The following is a 23759-nucleotide window of genomic DNA, read 5'->3' as shown; positions in this document are numbered from 1 at the left end:
TAAAAACAATTTGAATGTGGTGTCGCTGTAATAACCCCTTAGCGACCACCAGTATGCCTTTTTACAGCAAGCCAGTCTAGCATGGAGCAGGGGCTCGGCTCTCACATGAGAGCTGCACTCCTGCTTTAACGACCCAGACTGTCGTGGGCAATGGTGCCCGCCACATGTAAGCGGTTACAGAGGGAGCGGACTCCCTCTGTCTTCTTTGGGCACCCTGCAAATGAAATTGCGGGGTGCCAATCTCAGTGCAGGCAGGCCTAGGACTAATGAAGACCCAAGCCTGCCTCCAGCGTTTACCAGTAGGCTGTGCCTCTCTTACGCAGCCTGCTGGTGAATGTCAGTATAGCACTGACATTAAAATTAATTGCATTATAGGAATAGTGCAAGCAATTTTAGAAGCGATCAAAATATCGCCTATTTTAATCCCCTTGTGGGACTATTAAATGGTTTTAAAAGGTTTAAAAAATTCCAATAAAAAAGACGCTCTTTTCCATTATAATCACCGCGTCCGTAACGACCTGCAGTATGCAATTATCCTATACAGTGAAAGAAGCAAAAAAAAATGCCAGAATTGCTGCTTTTTGCTTATTTGCCACACAAAAAATGCAATAAAAACTGAGTTAATATGTTCCCCAAAATGATACCAGTGAAAACTACAAGGCGTCCCACAATAAACAAGCCCTCACACGGCTCTGTAGAAAGAAAGGTAAAAAAAAAGTTATAGGTTTTGGATGCGACGATGCAAAAAAACATTTTTGTCTTTTGAAAAAAAAAAAATAGGTTTTATTGCTCTAAAGTAGTAAAATGTAGGAAATATTTTTAATGGCGAAAAATGATAACATAAAAACTCAGTGGCAGCAGTATTGCTGTTTTTTCCTATGCCCTCCCAGAAAGTTAATAAAAATGAATGCGTAAGAATTAAAAAAACAAGCCCCCAAACGGCTACATGAACGGAAAAATTTAAAATGTTATGGCTCCGGGAAGGCAAGGAGTAAAAAACAAAGAATGCCAAAATCGTCAGGTTGGGGAGGGGTTAAAATGATACCTGTATTGTAAAAATTGGTTGCGGAGTTCTTCAAAAAAAAAAAAGCTTTTATTCTTTATGCACCAAGGGGCACTGAAGCCTTCTTTTGCATAAAGTATAAATGTTTTATTTCAAGACAGGTATCCTTTTAATCAGTAGGAGAAACTTTTACCAAGTGATATGCCTGGTGTACTAGGGTTGATCCTGCTGACAGGTGTTATCCGGTATTAGACAAAGAAAAAAGTGAGCTGCAAATGTTATAAATTAACAAAACCGCCCCCACCACTCGCCTCTTTAATCCCATGATGACATGCCATGGTTGCATGTAACTGCTGCAGCCAATCTGGCCTCCACTGTCACACGCCAGTAAGTACAGCACATGACTGTTGAGCCCATTGATTGGCAGCAGTAGCCATGTGCTGTCGGCTAGGGGCCCAGTAGCAGCTGCCTGTTCTGCCTCTATAATATACGCAATGCGATTGTGGAGGCATATTGGACCTTTGCAGAAATCCCCTCCATGCACAGGTTGTGTAAAGGAGGGCCCAAACATATGAATAAGACTGTGAGGCACCACAGCACTCCAGTAGGTGGTTTGCAGTACTACAACTGCAATACATACCCTCAACAATGAGTTGTATTAGCAGTCGGATCCCCAGCGATCATACATTTATCTGGTGGATGGGTGATAAATTTTGTTTATGGGCAACCACATTTGAAGGGATTTCCAAACCTCAAGCCAAAATTAATTGAGGGCTGGAATGTGTTTAAAATAAAAATAAAAAAAATCTCAGCTCTTCACTGCTGGGAATCCAGTTCCCACCTCCCACCAGTGGTGGTGAACAGTTTTTATTTATTTATTTTAAATGCGTTAATTTTTTTAATTTTTTTATTTTGCTTGAGGGTTGGACAAGCCCCCTTTAAAGGGGTTCTACAGTTTGTTTTAACTGATGATCTAGATCATCAGCATCTGACTGGTGGGGGTCCCGGCTGTCGGACCCCCGCTGTTTAGATGCTGATGATCTATCCAGAGGATAGATCATCAGTTTAAACAAACTGCAGAACCCCTTTTAAGTTTACATTTATTGAAGGTACTATATATTGCAATTCCAGTACCACCCCAAACCTGTAGGAGTGCTGTTATTCACCATACACACCAATATCTATACTGTATGTCGATGACAAGGATTTTTTTTAAATTTTCTATAATGCTAAAGAAGCATTCTCTGATCTGTGAGTCTCCAGCGATTAAGAACCTTAAGTTCCAGCGTGTGGCTGTCAGGGGACGCTCAGCACATTAGCGGCGTCATATCCATGTGAATTCAAAGGCGCCATTAGAGCAACCAAGTGCATGAATGAAAAATGAGAACAACCTTGGAATATCCATCTAGGTTCATGCACAGAGGTTGCTTCCCAGGAGAGATGTCTTCCACCCCCCCTAGTGGGACACAGGGACTGTTCTATTTTAGCGTGGAAGGATCTATAGGAGATGTTCTATTTTTATGTAGTGAAAGATCACTCTTTGCTTTAATGGATATAGAAGATGATATTATGTGACACTTATGTTGATGGTTTCAGAGTGTTTCACTGATCATGTACAGTAAGTTATAACATGTCCACCTAAAATCCAAAAATGCACCAGTAAAAATGGCATGTCCATGCAACCACCCCTGAGCACCCATGCCTCTCCTAGAGGGACTTTAACTCTGTTTTCCCAGGCTCCTGGGTGGCATGCTTATCTATTCTCCTATACTGCCTGAGATATTAAATGTTTTGCAAAATGCTGCTAGAAGCTGCCACTAGATGGAGCTAGATGCATATTTGGAGACAACCTCCCATAATTGCATTGAAAAGTGGTCTTCCAGGTGGTGTTCTCAGAGATGACCAGTATATTTGGAGGGACTGAAATCTGGTCTGGGTAAGGGGGTGGTCTTTGGAGAGATTTTACTATATCTATATCAACTGGATCAACTTGCAGGATAACGGACTGAACTGGATGGACAAATGTCTTTTTTTCGGCCTTATGTACTATGTAACTATGTATATCTAAGGGGCAGAAAAAACAAAGCTAAAAGGGACCCAATTTTGTAGTTGGGTCCAAATGGACAGAAGGCGTGGCCGGCAATACCATAACGTGGCAGATTATACCACCCCAACAGAGCCAAATATCACAAAATACCTTCCCAAAAACTGCCACTGTGGTAGCCGGTCCCAGCCACCATGTTCTGTCCCCCTACTTCAGTTTCCTCAGGATGGTAATACAGTTGCGTTAGGTCATTACTTACCTGGCTGACGCTCATGAGGAGGGCTCAGGTGGCCTCCAGGGCATCGGCCTACCGGCAAGTGGAACAAGTGAGCGCCCTCTAGTGGTAATTTGAAGTGAGGAGGAGCTCTGCTGGGGGCATTGTCTTTGGCAGACACACTGCTGACACTGGTTATGAAGGGTGTGGGGGGTTTGTATTCATTGGCAAGGTTTAGGTTGGAAAAAATGTCTGCCTCCCATCTCCTTTAAAGGGGTTTGTCCGCTTTTTACAATGGGGCGGCTCCTGTCTGTTCAAGTGAATACTATGGACCCATCCCATAGAAGTGAACGGGGGCGCCATACGTCTAACTGAAATTGCTGTGCCAAGCAGGTAAACGGAGCAAAGAAGGCAGCGCTTGTACGATCGGTGGGGGGGCCGGGCGTCGGACCCCTGCCGATCTGTTATTGATGACCCATCCTGAGGATAGGTCATCAATAGTAAAAAGTGGACAACCCCTTTAGATGATTCTTCCATTAAGAGAAAGGGATGTATATCCGGTATATGCCCTTTCATGGGGTCTAGAAAAGCTGGGTGACTACTTTGATGGGGGGAGCTATGTGAAGCAGGTGTTTAGTTACTGCTGCTTTATTTATGGACGGATTTTAGGTGGAACTGCCCTTTAACCCATTGATCAGCAACCTGTGCCTCTCCTGCTCTTGTGGAACCAGAACTCCCAGCATGCTGAGAGTTGTAGTTCTATAACAGCTGGAGAACACGGTGGGTTTAACCCATGAGCTGCCTCCGATGTGCGCGGCGGGTGGCACACGTATGTCTTTTATGCTTTATGGACTAGAGGTGGGAAACCTGCACGTGTGTGAGTCTTATGAAGACGGATGTGTGGCTGCTGACGCAGCGGCCAGAACGAATCCAAGCGATATCTGTAACCATATCCAGTAACTAATTCTCAAAAGTGATGTCAGTGGCGAAGAAGTCGTCTTAGTCATTTCTCGGTGATAGGTGGTGACCCCATTGCCTACTCTCGGCACATTACCCTGGACTCGAAGACGGATATAGCTATTTATACAGACGGCAAGGCCTCCTGAGATCGGAGGAGGCAAGGTCTAATCGTATCGGAAAAACACATATACATCATGTATTTCTAAGCTAGAAGAGCATGTATGGGCAGTGACCTTCAGTAGCTATGGGACGAATGATTCTATGGCCGACCGCTATATCTCCTGCCCCCCCGATGCACATACATGATCGGTTCAGGGGCGAGAGAAGAGAAAGACACCTCTGGCTGCGGCTTAAAAATGGCAGTTTACGTGATCCTTTTCTGCCCCGACGTCATCTGTTGGGGGAGAGTCAGGAGCTTCCCACGTGCATGTTTGGCTGACAGTACACATAATGCCTATGGGGGCCCTTACAGACATGTAGAAAAGTAGAGGGGTACCCCATTTTCTTCCTTACCCCCACCATTGACTAAAGTTTTGCATGGGCTCTCTTAGTTTCACTGTCTTTGTAAAACGGCTTACACATTTAGAATTCTTCCTGTTTACGGATCCTATTGCAGTCTGCAAGTCAGTAATAAAAATAAATATAAATAAATGTGTGGGCTACGGTAGGCATTATCAGGAAAAAGATGTTCGGCCATTTAAAGGGGTTTTCCAAGAGTTTAATATCGATTGCCTAGCAACACGATAGGTCATCAGTATCTGATTGGCGGGGGTCCGATTCCCTCTGCTCCCGCTTATTAGCTGTTTGAAGAGGATGCGGCGCTCTGGTGAGCGCGCTGCAGCCTCTTCCTAGGCCAGTGACGTCACATTCATTGATCAAGTGAGCGGGCCCAAGCTGCAGTACCAAACACAGCCACTATACAATGTACGGCGCTGTGCATGATAAGCTGCAAGGTGGACTCTGCCTTCACTGTAACAGCTGATCAGTGGGGTGCTGAGGACAGGACATTGATATCATACTCCTGGAAAACCCCTTCAATGTACTGATCCTCTTTTATAATCTGGGGTTAAGCAGCACTGTAAGGGTCCATTCACATGTCCGCAATTTCGTTCCTCATTTTGCGGAACGGAATTGCGGACCTATTCATTTCTATCAGGCCGCTCCGGAAATGCGGACCCGCACTTCCGGGCCCGCATTTCCGTTCCTGAAAAAAATAGAACATGTCCTATTCTTGTCCGCAATTGTGGACAAGAATAGGCATATTCTATTAGTGCCGGCAAAATGCGGAAAGCACATTGCCGCTGTCCGTGTTTTGCGGATCCGTAAAACACGTTACGGACGTGTGAATGGAGCCTAAGGGGGAGGCAACTATTGACCAAACAAGCTTAAAGGGATTGTCTAGTCTTATGCAAAAAAAAAAAAAGCTGGGAACCCGTCACCAGATTTGGGGTCCCTAAACCACCAGCATGTCCTAAAGATGTTCCTGTCTCAACCATCCATTTCAGCATTCATCTATTACCAGCGACCGTTTCGACGGCTTTACACTGATGAGGTTGAGCCATTCTCTGACAGCAAGCAGAGAACTTGAAAAGTGTACAAACCTGCAAACAGTGGCCAGATTATGCCACCTATCCATCCACCTACTGGGGTAGTCTGCATCCGTTCCGCAAATCACAGAACATGTCCTATCCTTGTCTATTTTGCGGACAAGGCTAGGCAGTTCTATTAGGTAAATGCAGCATGGCCACGGATCCTCGAACCGCAAAATACATATAGTTATGTGCATGCACCTAAACCTGTGTGAAACCTATCCACTGGGAACTTAAAGGGATTGTCCACTTTTTACTATTGATGACCTATCCTCAGGATAGGTCATGAATATCAGACTGGTGGGGGGTCCGACTCCCAGCACCCACGCTGATCAGCTGTTTACCTGCAATTGCAGTGGGGAGCAGGTGTAACTACAAGTATGGTGTCCCTATTCACTTCTATGGGACGGCTCTGTCTCTTCAAACAGCATATCAGCGGGGGATGCCGGGTGTCAGACCCCCACCGAACTGAGGATAGGTCATCAATAGTAAAAAGCGGACAACCCCTTTAAAGTGGTCCCCATGTTGTAGGTGGGTCTAAATCGATAGAAGGTGGGGCAACACAAGTAGGCAGGGTCAGCAACATTATAGGGCAATACAAAATACTGTCCTTCTGTGGTGGCCATCAATAGGTACATGTTTTGTCCTCCTCCAGTTGACTAATTAAGATATGGAGCCCCGTTGCAGTATTCAACCGTATCACTATCTTGGTCAGCGGTAAGGAGGGCTTGGGTGGCCCCCCGGGAATGTTCCCTGTAGAGTCTATGGTCAGTCCGCCCCTGAACCTATCTAACTGTAATGTAGGCCCCTTATTACTGAGAAGTTTTACAGAATTATTCTGATGGAGGCAGAAGAGGTTCAGGAGCATACGCCCTCATTCAGATGGCCACATGTGGATGCATTTTTCGGTCCCGACCAAGAGATGATATTCCAGACGAACATCTTGGGGATCTGCGATGCTATAAGTGCAGATCATTACACACCTTACACCCAAATGAATGTGGCCCAATGTTCTGCTCCATACATGGGTCTGACATTGGTATTATGCATATACATTGGTGTCCATTTCTGATGAAGGTGTTTTGCTGGGGCTTAACCCCCCCCCCACCATATTAGCAGGTCCCCAGCAATTACCTACTTTTAGGAACAGGAACGTTCATGTTGTAGAAGGTTCGGGATTGAAAACTTGTGTACATCAAATTGTACAAGGTAAGATTATTGGAAAGGAGAGAGGCTGGTAGCCAGCTCCACTAGAAGACTACCACCTCCTGCGGACTGGAGAGCCTGGGGTTTGTGGCACGTCCATTAGGTTGTAAGAGATGGCACCAGTAGCAGAAGACGGGCGTACAAGTGAACCATTCATGAAGGCTTTATTAGGATCATCCCTAATTTCCAAATCCCATCCCCCACCACACGAGGTATTTCTTTAGTAGCTTACAGCAAATGTTTTGATAATCACTTCACTAGAAGCAATATCACCGGCCCTTACGTGGATAAACGTGGGCGATGAAGGCGCAGTTGACATTACATTGTGACCACATCGTAGATGTGCAGCTCCCTCCTCATGCGATCAGTGTTACCTGTCCACCAGTTTCCACTGGTCGGGCCGTTACCTGTCTGTCTGGAGACTCCTCTAGAAATCCTTTACTTCCAGCGTGGCTGCCTTGTGTTCGAGTGTCTGAGTGCTTCAGAAACCTGTATAAAACTATTCTGGTTTTGAATTCTATGAAATGTGTGTCTGTAATCATTAAATTGGTACAAAAAGTTCATGATGTGTTGATCGTTACTTCCGAAGGCTGGATCTACCTATGAGGGGCCCGAAGAAAGGAGGGCCAGTGGGTGCCTCTGATCTGTAGAGCAGGGATGGCCAACCTGCGGCTGTTGTAAAACTACTACTCCCACCATGCCCTGCTGTAGGCTGTGTGGGCATGCTGGAAGTTGTAGTTTTGCAACAGGTTGGCCATCCCTGGTGTAGAGCCTCTAGGTGTAATGGCAACGCCCCCGTTGCTCCTAGAGGCTCATTTGCATATATTACAACTTCATTTTTCTCATATGAACATGGGACCAACACAGATGCCTTCACCTGCCAAGTGCACATGTAACACGTTGACAAAACTGCTGACAGATGCCCTGTATAATCTGGGCTCTGGCAATGCACTGCTCTTTAAGACTGAACTGCAATGCCAAACACAGCCAGTGGGCAACAGTGGCGCTGTTTCTGCAAGAAACATTCCATCGTTGAAATCCCATAATAAGAAAGACGCCACAGGACTGTACTGTTCTACAAGACAACGCCATACAGAAAGATAGATTCCTTCTTACAAATTGGCCGCACGCAGCATCTGGTTTATTAATCTCTTTATTTTAGGATGAGAAATCAGAGCTTACACATACTGTGACCTGACGGACAGACACACGGACAGATAGCTGCACGCAGAGCGTAGTGTACTGAAGCCAATCAGCTACAGAGAGGTCCAGGGTCAAAGACAATAATACAGGAGTGTTCACACCTAAAAACTTTACGTAACAGAGGAGCGGAGGGCTGTAAGGAGCAGGCGATGGCGGAGGAGTCGCGGAGCGCGGAACACACATGGTTAGCTTCGTAAGGTCAGTATCCTGCAAACATAAAAGTGTCATGTGAATCTTTCCATGGACGCGACAGTGGACTCTATTATATGCCATTATAACCCTAAGAGCTCGTTCACATTGCCGCTATACTGCTGCCAGTCCTGTGCCAGCAGCCGTGCACAGATTTCTGGGTGTACTCAGACGTCAGTGGCGCATGCGCAGTTTCTATCTGCACTGCTCAGGTAGCAGAAACACAGAAATATAGTGGCAATTCTGGAGGAGCTGCTCAGCCCCTAACACTGTGGCATGTCTTTCATTGGGGGAGCAGCCCCACCGCATGTGGACCGCAGTAATCGACTATCCCCAGCAAAATATGCATACAATGGAGGATGTCGGCGCCGTCCACATGCACCACAAAAGCAAACTACACAGAATGTAGCAAATAATCATATGAAACACAGAGAGAGAATGCACCAAACAGATATGCTACTGACTATACTGGGAAGTCATAAATGCAGGTATTAAAAGCTGAGACTTTCGCCAATATATTCCAGTCAGGAAAATATCGGAGCCCATCATGCACCACGTCACGGTCACTCAGCATGGCAGAGGGTCCTAACCACTGCTCTAACTATGGTGTGAACAAGGTCTGAGGGTGATGTAATCCAGCTCACAGCCCAGCTTCCACACAACCGCCCAGCAAGAATACTGGTGCAATGTGAACAAAGCCATACTGTGAGCCACACCCATATGAGACCATGTGCTGGGCGGTTGTGTGGAAGCTGGATTACATCACCCTCAGACCTTGTTCACACCATAGTTAGAGCAGTGGTTAGGACCCTCTGCCATGCTGAGTGACCGTGACGTGGTGCATGATGGGCTCCGATATTTTCCTGACTGGAATATATTGGCGAAAGTCTCAGCTTTTAATACCTGCATTTATGACTTCCCAGTATAGTCAGTAGCATTTCTGTTTGGTGCATTCTCTCTCTGTGTTTCATCTGCTCAGGTAGCAGCAGCAGCAGATTATGTGCATCGATACTCATCAGAACAATGGCATCAATGGGAAGGAGCGAGCCGAGTCTCTTGAGCCGTGGGGCCAGCCTCTTGGTGCTCCAGGCGGCTGAATTTAAACCCATTTATTTCATTAGAAGCGATTCGCTCCTCTATAAAACACACCCTAAGGCTGGTGACAATGGCGGCTGTCATTTCGCAACCTCCTGGATCAGCTTTCCTTTGGATTCACCGTTTTTGCCGACTGTTGCAGTTTTATTTCTTTTAGGCCCCTTTCACATGAGCGAGTTTTCCGCGCGGGTGCAATGCCTGCCGCAAACGTACAGCACTCGCGCTGAATCCTGACCCATTCATTTCAGTTCTGCGTCGCGTAAAAATCTCAGCATGTTCTATATTCTGCGTTTTTCACGCAGCCCTGGCCCCATAAAAGTGAATGGGGCTTCAGTGAAAAACGCATTGCATCCGGACGCACAACGAATTTCACTGATGGTTGCTAGGAGATGTGGTTTGTAAACCTTCAGTTTTTTACAACTGAACGTAATCACAGACAAAAGTGACTAAACTTGCTTGCAAAATAGTGCGAGTTTCACTGGACGCATCCGGAGCCAATCCGTATCTTTCCTGTAAAAGGGGCCTTAAACAGCACCTCCAGATATTCGCTCTGGGAATTCTGAAGCCCATTACTCTTTTTTTTTTTTCTTCAAGCAGTGTTTTTTTTTGGGGGTCTATGGCATTATGCTTTGGCTATGACGGATTACTTTCAGGTGTCTTACCATATGCTTCTCTAGAAGGATAAAAAATAAACTCCTGGAAAAAAAAAGTCAAAGATATGTGAACAAATAAAAAAATATTTATAAAAAATAAAATAAAAAAATTATCGCATGTAACATGGAAAAAAAAAAAAAAAATCGCTTTTTTTTCTTTTTTGTAAAGGCAAATAATACCCCAAACCATGATCCGCTATGTGTGTGTGAAGAAGTCCTTGTGCCATTTTTGTGGTATTTTTTTTTTAGCCAAGCAAGTAATGGTTTCCAAGACTTCTCCTTCCTGCCCATTTATACTTTGACTCAGAAAAACAAACTACATGTGTTCTTCCAATCTCCAATGAGTATTTCCATCCTGTCCTATTCGGTAGCTGGGCCTATGGAACCAGCTGGGCGGGCTGTGCCCTTTCAGTTACTCCAATAGATGTAAATGGGAAACACAGAACGGCATTGCATGGCACGCTCGGCTGTTTCAGTAACTCTTGCCGCCTGCATACCACAGGCTAAACTGGGAATACCCTTTTATTGATTGCCTCCTTCACCAATTAGACATTTATGGAATATCTTGTGGACGTACCATAAATGCACAAGATGGACATATTCCTTTAAGAGGCTTTTTGGATAAATGTGAAGGTCCCTTTCAAAGGTGATTCAGTTCAACTGCAAAAAAATAGAGGCTGCCATTTCGTAACCTAAACCATTGTATAGCAAGCTAGTGGCACCACTGATACGTCTCACTTTCTTTATAAATACATAAACTGTTATCTTACCTCTGTCATATGGTCACTGCACGTCCATTCTTTATAATAATCTGCCTGCAAATGGACTGCACCACTTCGGAGGTGGTACCCTGACCCCCTATATCTGGAGTGTGCATCTGCAGGGGAAAAAAGTACCACGTCATCAGTCACCATGACAGTACGGAGATGTTGGTCCACATTATATGGAGGTTCCATTTCTGGTGAACTAGTCAACCTATCACTGCAGGGCAGGAGCGAGGAAATCAAATACTATAGAAATGGATCCTGAAAATCCCTTCGTGTAAAAAAAAAGAAGTGTATATCCATACAGGATAGAGGATAAGCACCTGTGTGGTGGGATCACAAAAACAGGGGTCCTGGACAGCGATGGCCAGTTCGCAGTGTTCACCCGCGAACACGTGCGGGCTGCCATCTTGACTCACAAGTCCGGCGATGCACAGGTAAGCCCTTACCTGTGCTTGTGCCGCGAGCCGGTCTGAAACAAATGCAGTCACCGGGAGCAGGCAGTTCCGAGAGCAGCCGCCGGGGGCCTTCATCGGGCTGTTCTCGGAACTGCCTGCTCCCGGTGACGGCATTTGTTTCAGACCGGCTCCCAGCACAGGTAAGGGCTTACCTGTGCCTCGCCGGACTTGTAAGTCAAGGTGGCAGCTCGCATGTGTTCGCAGGCGAACAATGCGAACTGGCCATCACTGGTCCTGGATCTCCATATGAATGGAGCAGCTGCCGCTCTATTCATCTTGGCTATCTCGGATAGTCCCATACCGTTGAATCGAGGCAACACAGCATCTGTGTTCTTGTGACTGGTGGTGGTCCCACCATCTGGACACCTATTCTTCACACTGGAGAGAAGTTTGAATGGGTTGTCCAATAGGAAACATCCATATCCACACGATAGGGGGTAAGTGGCTGAGGAGGGAGGTCAGCAGAGGTCTGATTGATGTGGTCCTATAATGCTACAGAATGTAAAAGCTAAGTGACTATCCACAAGGGAGCTGTAATGGCAGCTGTTTACTTTTAGAGGACCTTTCATTACGATAAAAAATTTAAACTAACTATCAGGATATGTAGAGCGGCGCCCAGGGATCTCCCTGCACTTACTATTATCCCTGGGCGCCGCTCCGTTCTCCCGGTATAGGCTCCGGTATCTTCAGATTTTCGGCTCAACCGGGAGGAGCCTGCTCTTGTTCTCCTGGGCGTCTCCTCCCAGGCTGTAGTGCTGGCCAATCGCAGCGCTCAGCTCATAGCCCGAGAGGTTTTTTTCTCCCAGGCTATGAGCTGAGCGCTGCGATTGGAGGAGACGCCCAGGAGAACAAGAGCAGGCTCCTCCCGGTTGAGCTGAAAATCTGAAGATACCGGAGCCTATACCGGGAGAACGCGGCGCCCAGGGATAATAGTAAGTGCAGGGAGATCCCTGGGCGCCGCTCTACATGTCTGTATAGTTAGTTTAGATTTTTTATTGTAATGAAAGGTCCTCTATAAATGGGGTTTTCCACACATCGACAGTGAAAGGCAACTCAAAAGCTTATATTTTTTGGTTACATTTTAAGGAAGAGCTCCTCTGGAATGTCTATATGTACTCATGTGTGTATGGACATCCATAAAATAGAGTCTGCCAGTATGTACCCTAAACCATTGTATAAGCAGCTGGTGGCATCACTGGTATGTTGTAGTTCAGACCTCATGCAATACCAATGTGGTCAGATGTAGGGGCAAAGTGGTGTCCCCACCACAGGATGGTCTGTCTCAAAGAGGTCCCGCTGTCACCACAGAACCAAGCAGAGATCAGACATCTGAGGGACTTACCCGATGTTCATTCATACTGCCCAGAATAGCTTTACGAATGGAGGCAGCGTAAGTGTGCAACCTGCCAAAAGAAAAAGAGCAGCTTCATTACCCAATATATGCTCACAGTGGGACAGAGCGGTGTATCCAGTATATACAGGGGAAGCAGGCAAGGTATAGAACAGGCATCCTCAAACTGCGGCCCTCCAGCTGTTGCAAAACTACAACTCCCAGCATGCCCGAACAGCCTACAGGTATCAGCCTACAGCAGGGCATTGTAGGAGTTGTAGTTTCACAACAGCTGAAGGGCCGCAGGTTGAGGATGCCTGGTCTAGAAGGTGGAATGATTAGTGAATAGCAGGCCGTACTTTAGATGGTCTAACATCATGCAGCTGGCCAGGAGCATCGCTGTAGGGTTTGCAATGTTCTTGTTGGCTATACTTTTCCCGGTGTTTCTGGTCGCCTGTAAGAGGAGGGATTCAGAAATATTGGTTATGCTGCGTATTGCACAAAGAGGGATATTTCTTTGATAGGCAATTAGTAAGAAAGAAATCCTGTCTTACCGTTTCAAATACAGCATACACGTTTCCATAGTTAGCTCCAGGTACAAGGCCAGGGCCACCGACGAGTCCCGCACAGACATTATTAATTACGTTCCCATACAGGTTAGGCATCACCATAACATCAAACTGCTGGGGGTTGGACACAAGCTGCAAAAAATAGATGTACAGGAACAGTAAGCATGAAACATGCTCAGTATAGGGGCGTGAATTCCCATACTAGCTTTAGAATAATTAATAATGCTGTGTGTCTCTGCCCAACCTCGACTGTAATGATTTATAATGCTGTGTGTCTCTGCCCAACCTCGACTGTAAGGATTTATAATGTTGTGCGTGTCTGCCCAACCTTGTCTGTAATGATTTATAATGCTGTGTGTCTCTGCCCAACCTCGACTGTAAGGATTTATAATGTTGTGCGTGTCTGCCCAACCTTGACTGTAATGATTTATAATGCTGTGTGTCTCTGCCCAACCTCGACTGTAATGATCTATAATGCTGTGTGTCTCTGCCCAACCTTGACTGTAATGATTTATAATGCTGTGTGTCTCTGCCCAACCTTGACTGTAATGATTTATAATGCTGTGCGTCTCTGCCCAACCTCGACTGTAATGATTTATAATGTTGTGTGTCTCTGCCCAACCTCAACACTAAAGAATTGTACTGATGGCATTATGCGAGCATAAATGATTACAGTGGAGGTCAGACAGAGACACAAAGCATTATAAAATCATTATAATGCTGGGCGGTCCGGTCCAAGGAGCAGAGTTCACTATGGGAATTCACGCAGTGAACATGCTTGTCTGAAACTGGCCCCTAAAATGTAGATAAACCCTTCCTACAGTTCCCTTTAAAGGGGTTGTTCCAATATATAAAATGTACGCAGACTGATTGGTGAAGCGCCAACTGCTGGGACCCCCAGCAATCACAAAAATGGGTTTCTCAGCGTCTGAGTTCCCCAAATAGAGCAAATGTCTACCATGTGTCCTGCGCCTCCATTCTCTCTCTTATGGGACTGCTGGAGATAGCCGAACACTGATATACAGCTGATGGATCCCCACCGATCACACATATCCTCCTGTCCTGGGACAATCCACAAAACTCATTGACTACCCTGTGTTTACTTTACCTGCATTGTGGTGTTGTCTACAATCATACTCTCAAAAGTAATATCTGGGTAACCAGAAGCGACCTCCTTGCAGCATTGAAGGAACAGTCCGTCCGCAAGTTTCCTGTAGAAGACATTCAATAAGTCAAAATGAACCAGCATGTGGAACGAGGCCTGCCCGCCAACGTTACTATGACCTACATAATGTTGGCCTTGTGCACAGCCGTGATCTTCTTCCTTCCGTTCTCTCGTGCCAGTTTGAAAGCGTATTCTGCAATGCGCAGGGAGTTAGTCCGTGTGATGATCTTCAGACTCTCCACCACGCCGGACACACTCTACAAGGCAAATAGAATAATGTATAAAAACATCTACAGGTGGCACAAGGTTTCATGAGCATCTTGGTTTGTGGAGTTTTTTGGTTGTCTCTTCACCTCAATGGAAGCACAACTGTCATCTCTCGTTCAGTCTTAAATCTCCCGTCAATGTCTCACCTCATGTTCCAGGCTGCTGTACTCTCCCTCCGTATTCTCCCGCACAATTAGGATGTCGATGTCCTTATGGCGGGTCTGCACACCAGGCAAGCTCTGACAGTGGATAACATTAGCGTAAAGATCTAAGCTGGTACTGAGAAGCAAAAGACAAATGACATTGTTATATAGAGGCTGTGGACACCTTCAACATGACTGATTACCTTGAGTTAAAAAGCATTGAGTTTTATTTTAAAATCTTCATTTTTTTTATGCATTTTCAGCCCCAGTTTCAGTTTGCAACCTGCTCTTAGCTTCTGACTTTTTTTCATGTGGACATGTCCCTCCAAGCAATGCATGCTGGATCTGTGCATCCATGACTAGCTCTCATGCATCAGCGCCACCTGACTGATTTCCCCTTCTACAGCTCATAAGGGATCTCTTCTCCCTGGGAGTCGGACCTGGGTGCTGTCCTTTTTCTCTACACTTGTAGAAAGCCTATGTGATTCTACTCCTGCAAACTGCCTTGAGTGTACTTTCTTCCCAACAGCCGATGTGCCGGTGTCCTCCTTGGAGGCTTTCCCCTCTCTCCACACTCTGATCTGCGATGTACATCCTCCTCCCCCTCCCTGCTGCTATTCTAACACTAAGAGAAGGGAGGGAAAGAGCAAACAGTGGCGTGCCGTGGGTTCAATGTGGGAAGCTGCAGATATGTACATGAACTACACAGACTCTGCAGCAACATTATGGTAGCCCACTAGAGACTAAATTTACAGAGCCGTGTATGTGGGCCGTTTTCCCCTCTGTAACTGTCAAAGACGAGAAGAAAACCCCTTTCTAAATGGGAGCATAGTCCAAATATATAGCCATGTAAAAAAATCCAAAAAAGCCCAAATATCCAAAGACTGAGACTGTCATCCAAGTATGTTCTGGGGCAATGTCTACACCTACAGTTGGAAGAAAAAGTATGTGAACCCTTTGGAATGATATGGATTTCTGCACAAATTGGTCATAAAATGTGATCTGATCTTCATCTAAGTCACAACAATAGACAATCACAGTCTGCTTAAACTAATAACACACAAAGCATTAAATGTTACCATGTTTTTATTGAACACACCATGTAAACATTCAAAGTGTAGGTGGAAAAAGTATGTGAACCCTTGGATTTAATAACTGGTTGAACCTCCTTTGGCATCAATAACTTCAACCAAACGTTTCCTGTAGTTGCAGATCAGACGTGCACAACGGTCAGGAGTAATTCTTGACCATTCCTCTTTACAGAACTGTTTCAGTTCAGCAATATTCTTGGGATGTCCGGTGTAAATCGCTTTCTTGAGGTCATGCCACAGCATCTCAATGGGGTTGAGGTCAGGACTCTGACTGGGCCACTCCAGGAGGCGTATTTTCTTCTGTTTAAGCCATTCTGTTGTTGATTCACTTCTATGCTTTGGGTCGTTGTCCTGTTGCAACACCCATCTTCTGTTGAGCTTCAGCTGGTGGACAGATGGCCTTAAGTTCTCCTGCAAAATGTCTTGATAAACTTGGGAATTCATTTTTCCTTCGATGATAGCAATCCGTCCAGGCCCTGACGCAGAAAAGCAGCCCCAAACCATGATCCCCCCACCACCATACTTCACAGTTGGGATGAGGTTTTGATGTTGGTGTGCTGTGCCTCTTTTTCTCCACACATAGTGTTGGGTGTTTCTTCCAAACAACTCAACTTTGGTTTCATCTGTCCACAGAATATTCTGCCAGTACTGCTGTGGAACATCCAGGTGCTCTTGTGCAAACTGTAAACGTGCAGCAATGTTCTTTTCGGACAGCAGTGGCTTCCTCTGTGGTATCCTCCCATGAAATCCATTCTTGTTTAGTTTTTTACGTATCGTAGATTCGCTATCAGGGATGTTAGCATATGCCAGAGACTTTTGTAAGTCTTTAGCTGACACTCTAGGATTCTTCTTCACCTCATTGAGCAGTCTGCGCTGTGCTCTTGCAGTCATCTTTACAGGACGGCCATTCCTAGGGAGAGTAGCAGCAGTGCTGAACTTTCTCCATTTATAGACAATTTGTCTTACCGTGGACTGATGAACAGCAAGGCTTTTGGAGATACTTTTATAACCCTTTCCAGCTTTATGCAAGTCAACAATTCTTAATCGTAGGTCTTCTGAGAGCTCTTTTGTGCGAGGCATCATTCACATCAGGCAATGCTTCTTGTGAAAAGCAAACCCAGAACTGGTGTGTGTTTTTTATAGGGCAGCTGTAACCAACACCTCGAATCTCATCTCATTGATTGGACTCCAGTTGGCTGACACCTCACTCCAATTAGCTCTTGGAGATGTCATTCGTCTAGGGGTTCACATACTTTTTCCACCTGCACTGTGAATGTTTACATGGTGTGTTCAATAAAAACATGGTAACATTTAATTCTTTGTGTGTTATTAGTTTAAGCAGACTGTGATTGTCTATTGTTGTGACTTAGATGAAGATCAGATCACATTTTATGACCAATTTGTGCAGAAATCCATATCATTCCAAAGGGTTCACATACTTTTTCTTGCAACTGTATAGGCCCATTGTGAAAAGATCTCACCAGTTTCTATACCTATATATAATAACTTACCGAAGCAAATTATTCCGAGACCGGTGAGATGGTGGCATGTTATGGTTTGTCTCGATGTTACCTGGTGATATAAACAGGAAGGCACAATCATTTTTAGCACTGGTCATAACTCTACCAGCCTATACATCCGCTCAATACCTTTAAGAGCCACCCTGTTCCTTCGGATGGCGGTTATGGCGTTCTGAATGTCTCCTTCATCGGTAGCTGTGGAGTTCACGTTCACCACCTCGAAATCCACTGGCACACAGGCATGTCTGTAAGAGTACACACGTACCATGTATCACCAGTAGAACCAGGAACCACTGATCTCCTCTGCCAGGATTGGGCCTCACCTGAAAACCTCCTTCACATGTAGGGCAAGTTCTGGACCAATGCCATCCCCAGGGATCATAGTCACGGTATGCCTTCCTCCATACTTTGCAGGTGGAGGCTAGAACCAGGCACAAGTAAGATGTTAGACTTTGGAGTGATGATGGGAACAGTCAACACACCAGTCAGCCAAAGCCATCACTGCCAAATCTCTATCAGCCAGGTATATACTAAAAATTAAAAGGGGATGTCCAAAATTTGAAAGAAGGGCTACAATTTTATTTATTTTTTGGAAAGTGCCATTCATGTCCATGGGCTGTTTCTGGTACCGCAACTTCAACAGAATGGAACTGAGCTGCAATACTGGAAATGGCCTATGAACAAGAGTGGCGCAGTTTCTGCATTAATGCAGACCCTTCTTCTAATTCTGGATTCTTCTAATCATAATCATAGCCACCACTACCGATGATTATTGTGATTGCTCACATCGAAGACAGTGCTGTTAGAAAAGGGAAGATTCATGCCTAGCGAAGGATCAGGTCAGAACATGATGCAATGTTATGGAAGATTGGAAATGCAAAAGAAATAAAAAAAGCACACGAAAAAACACACAATGCTCAAAGACGCATACTTACTATCATGTGCTGCTGTTAAGAGAGGAAAAAAAGGGAAAGTCAGAGACGTGTAGAAGCGGACGTCGTTGAATGGATTAACCCTTGTGCGCCAAATGAACAAAAGATTCTGAGGAACATAACCCCTACACCCCAAAAAATCCCTGTTCCACTATATGGGTTTGATTATTCTACATAGCCCTTCATTCTGGAGATCAGTGGTGGTCGTCAGATCACAGACTCCATCAACCTGATCTTCTGGATTTTACCTTCAAAGTTCATACTTAGCTTTAAAGGGGTTGGCCCAACTCACACACTGGTGACATATCCGCTAGGATATGTCACCAATGTCCAATAGGTGCAGGTCCCACCTCTGGGATCTGCACCTATCTCTACAACGGAGCCCTTAAAGCGAAGGAGAGCGCACCGCACATGTGCAGCCTGCTGTCCATTGACTTCTATGGCAGTTCCGGAAATAGCCGAGTCGGAGGAATGAATGGAGGGTGGCCGCGCTTTCGCAGTGCACACTCGTTCACTTTAGGGGGCTCCGTTCTAGAGATGGATGTGGGTCCCTATCCGACATCCTAGCCAGGCTCGGACTGGCCCACCGGGGAGCCGGGGAAATCCTCGGTGGGCCCCCCGAACCAGCAAGCAGTGTGTAGCGGCAGGGCACAGCCTGCAGACTCAGACGTCATCGCGCCGCCTGAGCCGTACAGCGCGGGACACAGGCCGGAAGAGGCCTGCATCGCTGCCAGCCTGATAGAGGTAAGTATAGGTGTTTATTTATTTTTTATATGGCACAATACAGGAGAGGAGCGCTGTGGGGGGCACTTTTTACTGGCACATGATTGGGGGTCATCTATTGGGGGGCACTTCTTACTGGCACATCAACTGAGGCCACAAAAAAGGGGTATTTTATATGGGGGGGCTCTGTATAGGGGCATTTTATACTGGGACACATTATGGTGGGTACTATGGGGAAGGGGGAGAGGAGTACTATGGCGTCATCTACGGGGGGGTATTTTATACTTTATATGGGGGGCACTGATGGCATCTACTGGGGCACTATATATGGGGCATTTTGTACTGGTACATTATGGGAGGCACTATGGGGGCATTTACTGGGGACACTATATAGGGGTATTTTATACTGGCACATTAGGGGGCTCAACTGGAGCCATTAAAATGGGGTATTTTTTGCACTGGCACACATTATAAGGGGGTATTTTTGTACTGTCACATTATAAGGAGAATTACTACTACTGGGGGGGCATTATGGTGGGCTTTTTTACTACTGGGGGTCTATGGGGAACATGATTACTAGTATGGGCATTATGGGAGCATTATTACTTCTGGGGCACAGTGGGGACATGTTGGGGGCACTGTAGGAGCACTATTACTACCATGTGTGCTCTAGCAGAGAATTATTACTATTGGTGGGACTTTTGGGAGCACTATTGCTGTGGGGGCACCTTGGCACAGTATCAGCTTAACACAATTATTTTTGGGGGACGTTATGTTTACACCATTAGTGTCAGGGGCACTATTTTCTGGGCGCAGTTATTTTAGGGCACTGTGTGCCAATAATTATTAAAGGGCACTATCTGCATGGTACTACTGTTATCAGGGGGTTTATCTGTTTCTACAGCATAGTATTGGGGAGCACAGCAGGCAGAGTATTGGGGGTGGTAGGATGATGGAAAAGTAGTAAACTAAGATTTTTTTATTTGTCAAACTGCAGAGACGAGAAATGTCTGAAAAATGGTGCTCTGGTCTGAAAGGAGAAGATGAGGAAAGAGAACATCTACATCAGAGGAGACATCACTGGATGTAAGAGGTACATATGGGTCGCTGTATTACCCTGTATGTTCTGTAGTGATAAGGGGGGGGGGGGGGGGTAGATATAGAATTTGGCCCCAGACTTCAGGTCACACTGTGCGTGTTCTGAATTCTGGGGGCTCACACCCATCTACCACATTATCTGTACACAGAGAGATATCCCCGTGTTATCTGTGGTGTTACATAGGACTGCGGGTGATATCTACTACATGATCTGTAAAAAGTGGCGTGGCCACAGGTGGGGGCGCAATACTTGGCTTGCCCCGGGTGCTGGCAACCCACGCTACACCACTGCATTTATGGTAGCTGTACGGTGGGCCCCCAGAATCAATTCAACTGGTGGGCCCAAGGCACCCCAGTCCGACACTGATCCCAGAGTGCGAGGCCCCTCTATATATTAGGCTATTGTTGGACGAACCTGCAGTTTTCGGCAGGACCTGTCACCGTTCTAATGTTTATGAAGAGCTCCTGACATAGGAGAAGGATCAGGCATGTTGAATTGCAATGACCCATCCCTTTGTTCAGGTAGTGTTTGGTACCGCTTCACTGGGGTGAAAGGAACGGAGCTGCAATACCACACAAAGGTGTTGGGCTTTTTGTTAGAAAACACCATCTTTCTAGTCCTGGATGACCCCTTTAAGGCCGCTCAAGAGGATCTATCACAGAGACAGACAATCGAGATGATAAACTAAGTGACCCTGACCTGGTGGGTGCAATAGCCTCCACTGAATGACTCCATAAGGCACTGATTGGAGGGGTGAGATAAGGGCAAAAGGAAGAGGCTCCCAGCAGCCAAAGAACCTATGAAGAGACCCCCCCCTGGCCAGAAATACGCAAGGGAGATTGTGTATGCTGCATCAATGGCCGTCCGATCAGGACTCCCTCTGACCACTCATTGGACCAGTTTGGGAAGTGTTATTAGGCAACCTAATGGGTGCTCTTTCTGGTTAACAGGTGCTCATTAAAGGGGTTGTCCAGAGCTTTTATGATAGGATAGGCCACCAATGCCTGATCAGTGGCGGTCCAACACCCCACATCCCTGCCGATTTGAACTACACTCCGTCCACTGTATAGAAGACTCACATCAGTTCTCTACGTTAATAGGCCCGGGTTTCAAAACAAGAGAAATGAATATAGAGAAGGGCAAGTTGAGCCGTAGATCAGTGATCTCCAACCTGCACCTCTCCAGCTGTAGTCCAAACTAGAACTCTTAGCATGCTGAGAGTTGTAGTTTTCTAACAGCTGGAGACCATGCTACAGATGTTAATACAACGGGCAGACCACTTCAGTGACTTGGGTGATGGGTCAAACATTGAAACAGACTCATAGCAACCAAATAGATCTAGCCTTTATTCTTCCAGAACAGATCTGGAAGCCAAAACTGTCTTCAGATTGGTTGCCATGGGCTGGTATACTTAAAGGGGAGTTCCTATACCAATGTCTGGTAGGCAAGGATCCCACCTTTCGGAGTGGAACCTATCGGGAGAACAGGGGTCTAAACTTAGACAGTTTTGGAAAGAAGTGACCCAAGTTCTCCCAACAGGACCTGCACCTATCAGGTATTCATAGTCTAACCTGTTGGTATTCCTTCCAGATAATCACTCATATGAGTTCCTCAGTTACATTCTAATCCAGATTTTCCTGATAGCAGTAGGAGAACCTAGCAGAGTCTGGATGGTTCTAGAAGACTCCATGTTGGACTGAAGCAAACTCAAGCCATGGTCTAACTGCATCTTCTAAGGTGGTTCTACAGTGTTTAACTTTGGGTCTTATTTTGGACATGAGTCCCAGCAATAGAAATGGCGGAGCATGCAAACTCATCACTTACCGATGAATCCCTGCGTTGAGTCCATGAAGCAGGCAACACCTAAAAAGGATGGATCCAAGAAATACAGATCTGTTAGGACAAGGTTTGATGGGACATATATTAAACAGTAAGCTTCCCATGAAGGTTGGCTAAACAAGGCTAGACGTTTCACCAGCATGTAGGTGGTGGGACATCGGTCCAACACCAACCATCAGGACCTTCTAGGCATCCTCATCCATGGCCAGAAGCTCTAGTGATCTCCTATATGGAAGCAGCTGATCATGATACAGAAGGCCTGGAAATCAATGAGGGATTTTTATAACCAGGCTTCGCTTTGAGGAACTCACAGTCAGGTCTGAAAGGAATGGTCATGCTCTACCAGAAGACTAGTACCTGCTACAAATACAATGAGGTCCCTTTCATCAGGCACCGCGGGGTGCAGGAACCTGCCGATTCTGGCTTGAGTCAAAACAATTTAAAAGGGTTTTCCCATGAAGAATGCTTATCCTCTAGTCTGATCGACAGTGGGGGTGTGACTGCTGGGACCCCCACTGATCATAAGTCTGAAGGGAGCGATGGTTGGGTTACGCTAGGACAGCGGACTACAGGCCATCTCCATCAGTCCCATGATGCTTCACCGGTCGCACAGAGACAGAGGACACGTGTTTACGTGTAATCAATGGGGGTCCCAGCAATCAGACCCCCACTGATCAGGCACTTACACCCTCTCCTGTAGATAGGTGATCAGTTGTCACTCTAGGACAGGGGTAGGCAACCACCGACACTCCAGCTGTTGCGAAACTACAACTCCCAACATGCATACATCCTCTACTCTCTCAGAAATGAATGGAGCATGTTGGGAATTGTAGTTACACAACAGCTGGAGTGCCGAAGGTTGCTGACCCCCTGCTCTAGGGCAACCCCTTTAGTTCCATGAACTTACCTAAAAATTAGGCAGTGAGGTTGTGACAACTCTGGGTCCCTGGTGTAGGTTAGTGCCCGACGTATACATGCCGGCATCAGTGCCAGGGCCAACATGGCTGCATGTATATATCGGACCGTTCAATGGTCCAGAATTTCCAATCATCCGGAACCTTGGCTCTACTAAGCGTACGGAATTCGCTGAATTTTACCAAATCTTCTTCCGGGGTCCTCTCACTGCTCCGCCAGTTTGGGAAGGGTTAAAGGATGTGTAAAGCTCACAAGCTAGTGCAAAACTACAATTCCCAGCATGCCCTGACCGCCAGTTGCAAACTGAGGTAGCCCACTGGGCAGCAGCAGGCTGTCAGGGCATGCTGGGAGTTGTAGTTTTGCAACATCTTTAGCGTGCAGGTTGGGATTCCACGATTTTGAGGACTGTCACATCCAGTGTGAAGGTCACTTACACCCAGCAGGGCTACACTGATGGCTCCGACATTGAAAACACACAACAGTTCAGCCTGCAACATATGGAAAGCAGTCACTACCTGCTGCCTGATTCCAGCTTTCCCCGGAACAGCCGACAGCAGGACCCTGGAAGCTGCGAACACCCTGCCGGCTGCCATTTTGGAGGCGTGAATGTCGCAGGCTGACAGTCAGTTACGCGATGTGCGCATGCCCAAAAGCCTACTCCATCAAAACCTTCGCCGCAAACAATGCGCATGCGCTGCATTCCCGTCTACTGCGCACGCGCTAAACCTTGACGTGTCTTAAACCGTTGACCGGAAGTAGCGAAGCGCCATGTTTAATACTGGCATGAA

General features: G+C 46.2%; 1 protein-coding gene across 1 annotated transcript; it reads right to left on the bottom strand.

The window, feature by feature from the left end:
* Positions 1-8151: 8151 nt before the first annotated feature.
* IDH3G (isocitrate dehydrogenase (NAD(+)) 3 non-catalytic subunit gamma) lies at positions 8152-23623 on the bottom strand. Its single transcript, XM_040405736.1, has 14 exons — positions 23487-23623; positions 22042-22080; positions 18399-18410; positions 17787-17884; positions 17593-17708; positions 17455-17515; positions 14856-14988; positions 14566-14699; positions 14386-14488; positions 13263-13409; positions 13068-13162; positions 12721-12781; positions 10927-11033; positions 8152-8426 (listed from the first exon to the last, which is right to left on the bottom strand). Exons 1-13 carry the CDS (start codon positions 23562-23564, stop codon positions 10932-10934), a joined length of 1179 nt encoding a protein of 392 aa, XP_040261670.1. The 5' UTR covers positions 23565-23623; the 3' UTR covers positions 8152-8426; positions 10927-10931.
* Positions 23624-23759: the final 136 nt, after the last annotated feature.

Source organism: Bufo bufo, chromosome 8 (assembly GCF_905171765.1).
Source record: "Bufo bufo chromosome 8, aBufBuf1.1, whole genome shotgun sequence".
In the NCBI taxonomy this organism is placed as follows: domain Eukaryota; kingdom Metazoa; phylum Chordata; class Amphibia; order Anura; family Bufonidae; genus Bufo; species Bufo bufo.
Note: the sequence above shows the minus strand (reverse complement) of the source record. Positions and strands in the feature narration are given on the sequence as shown.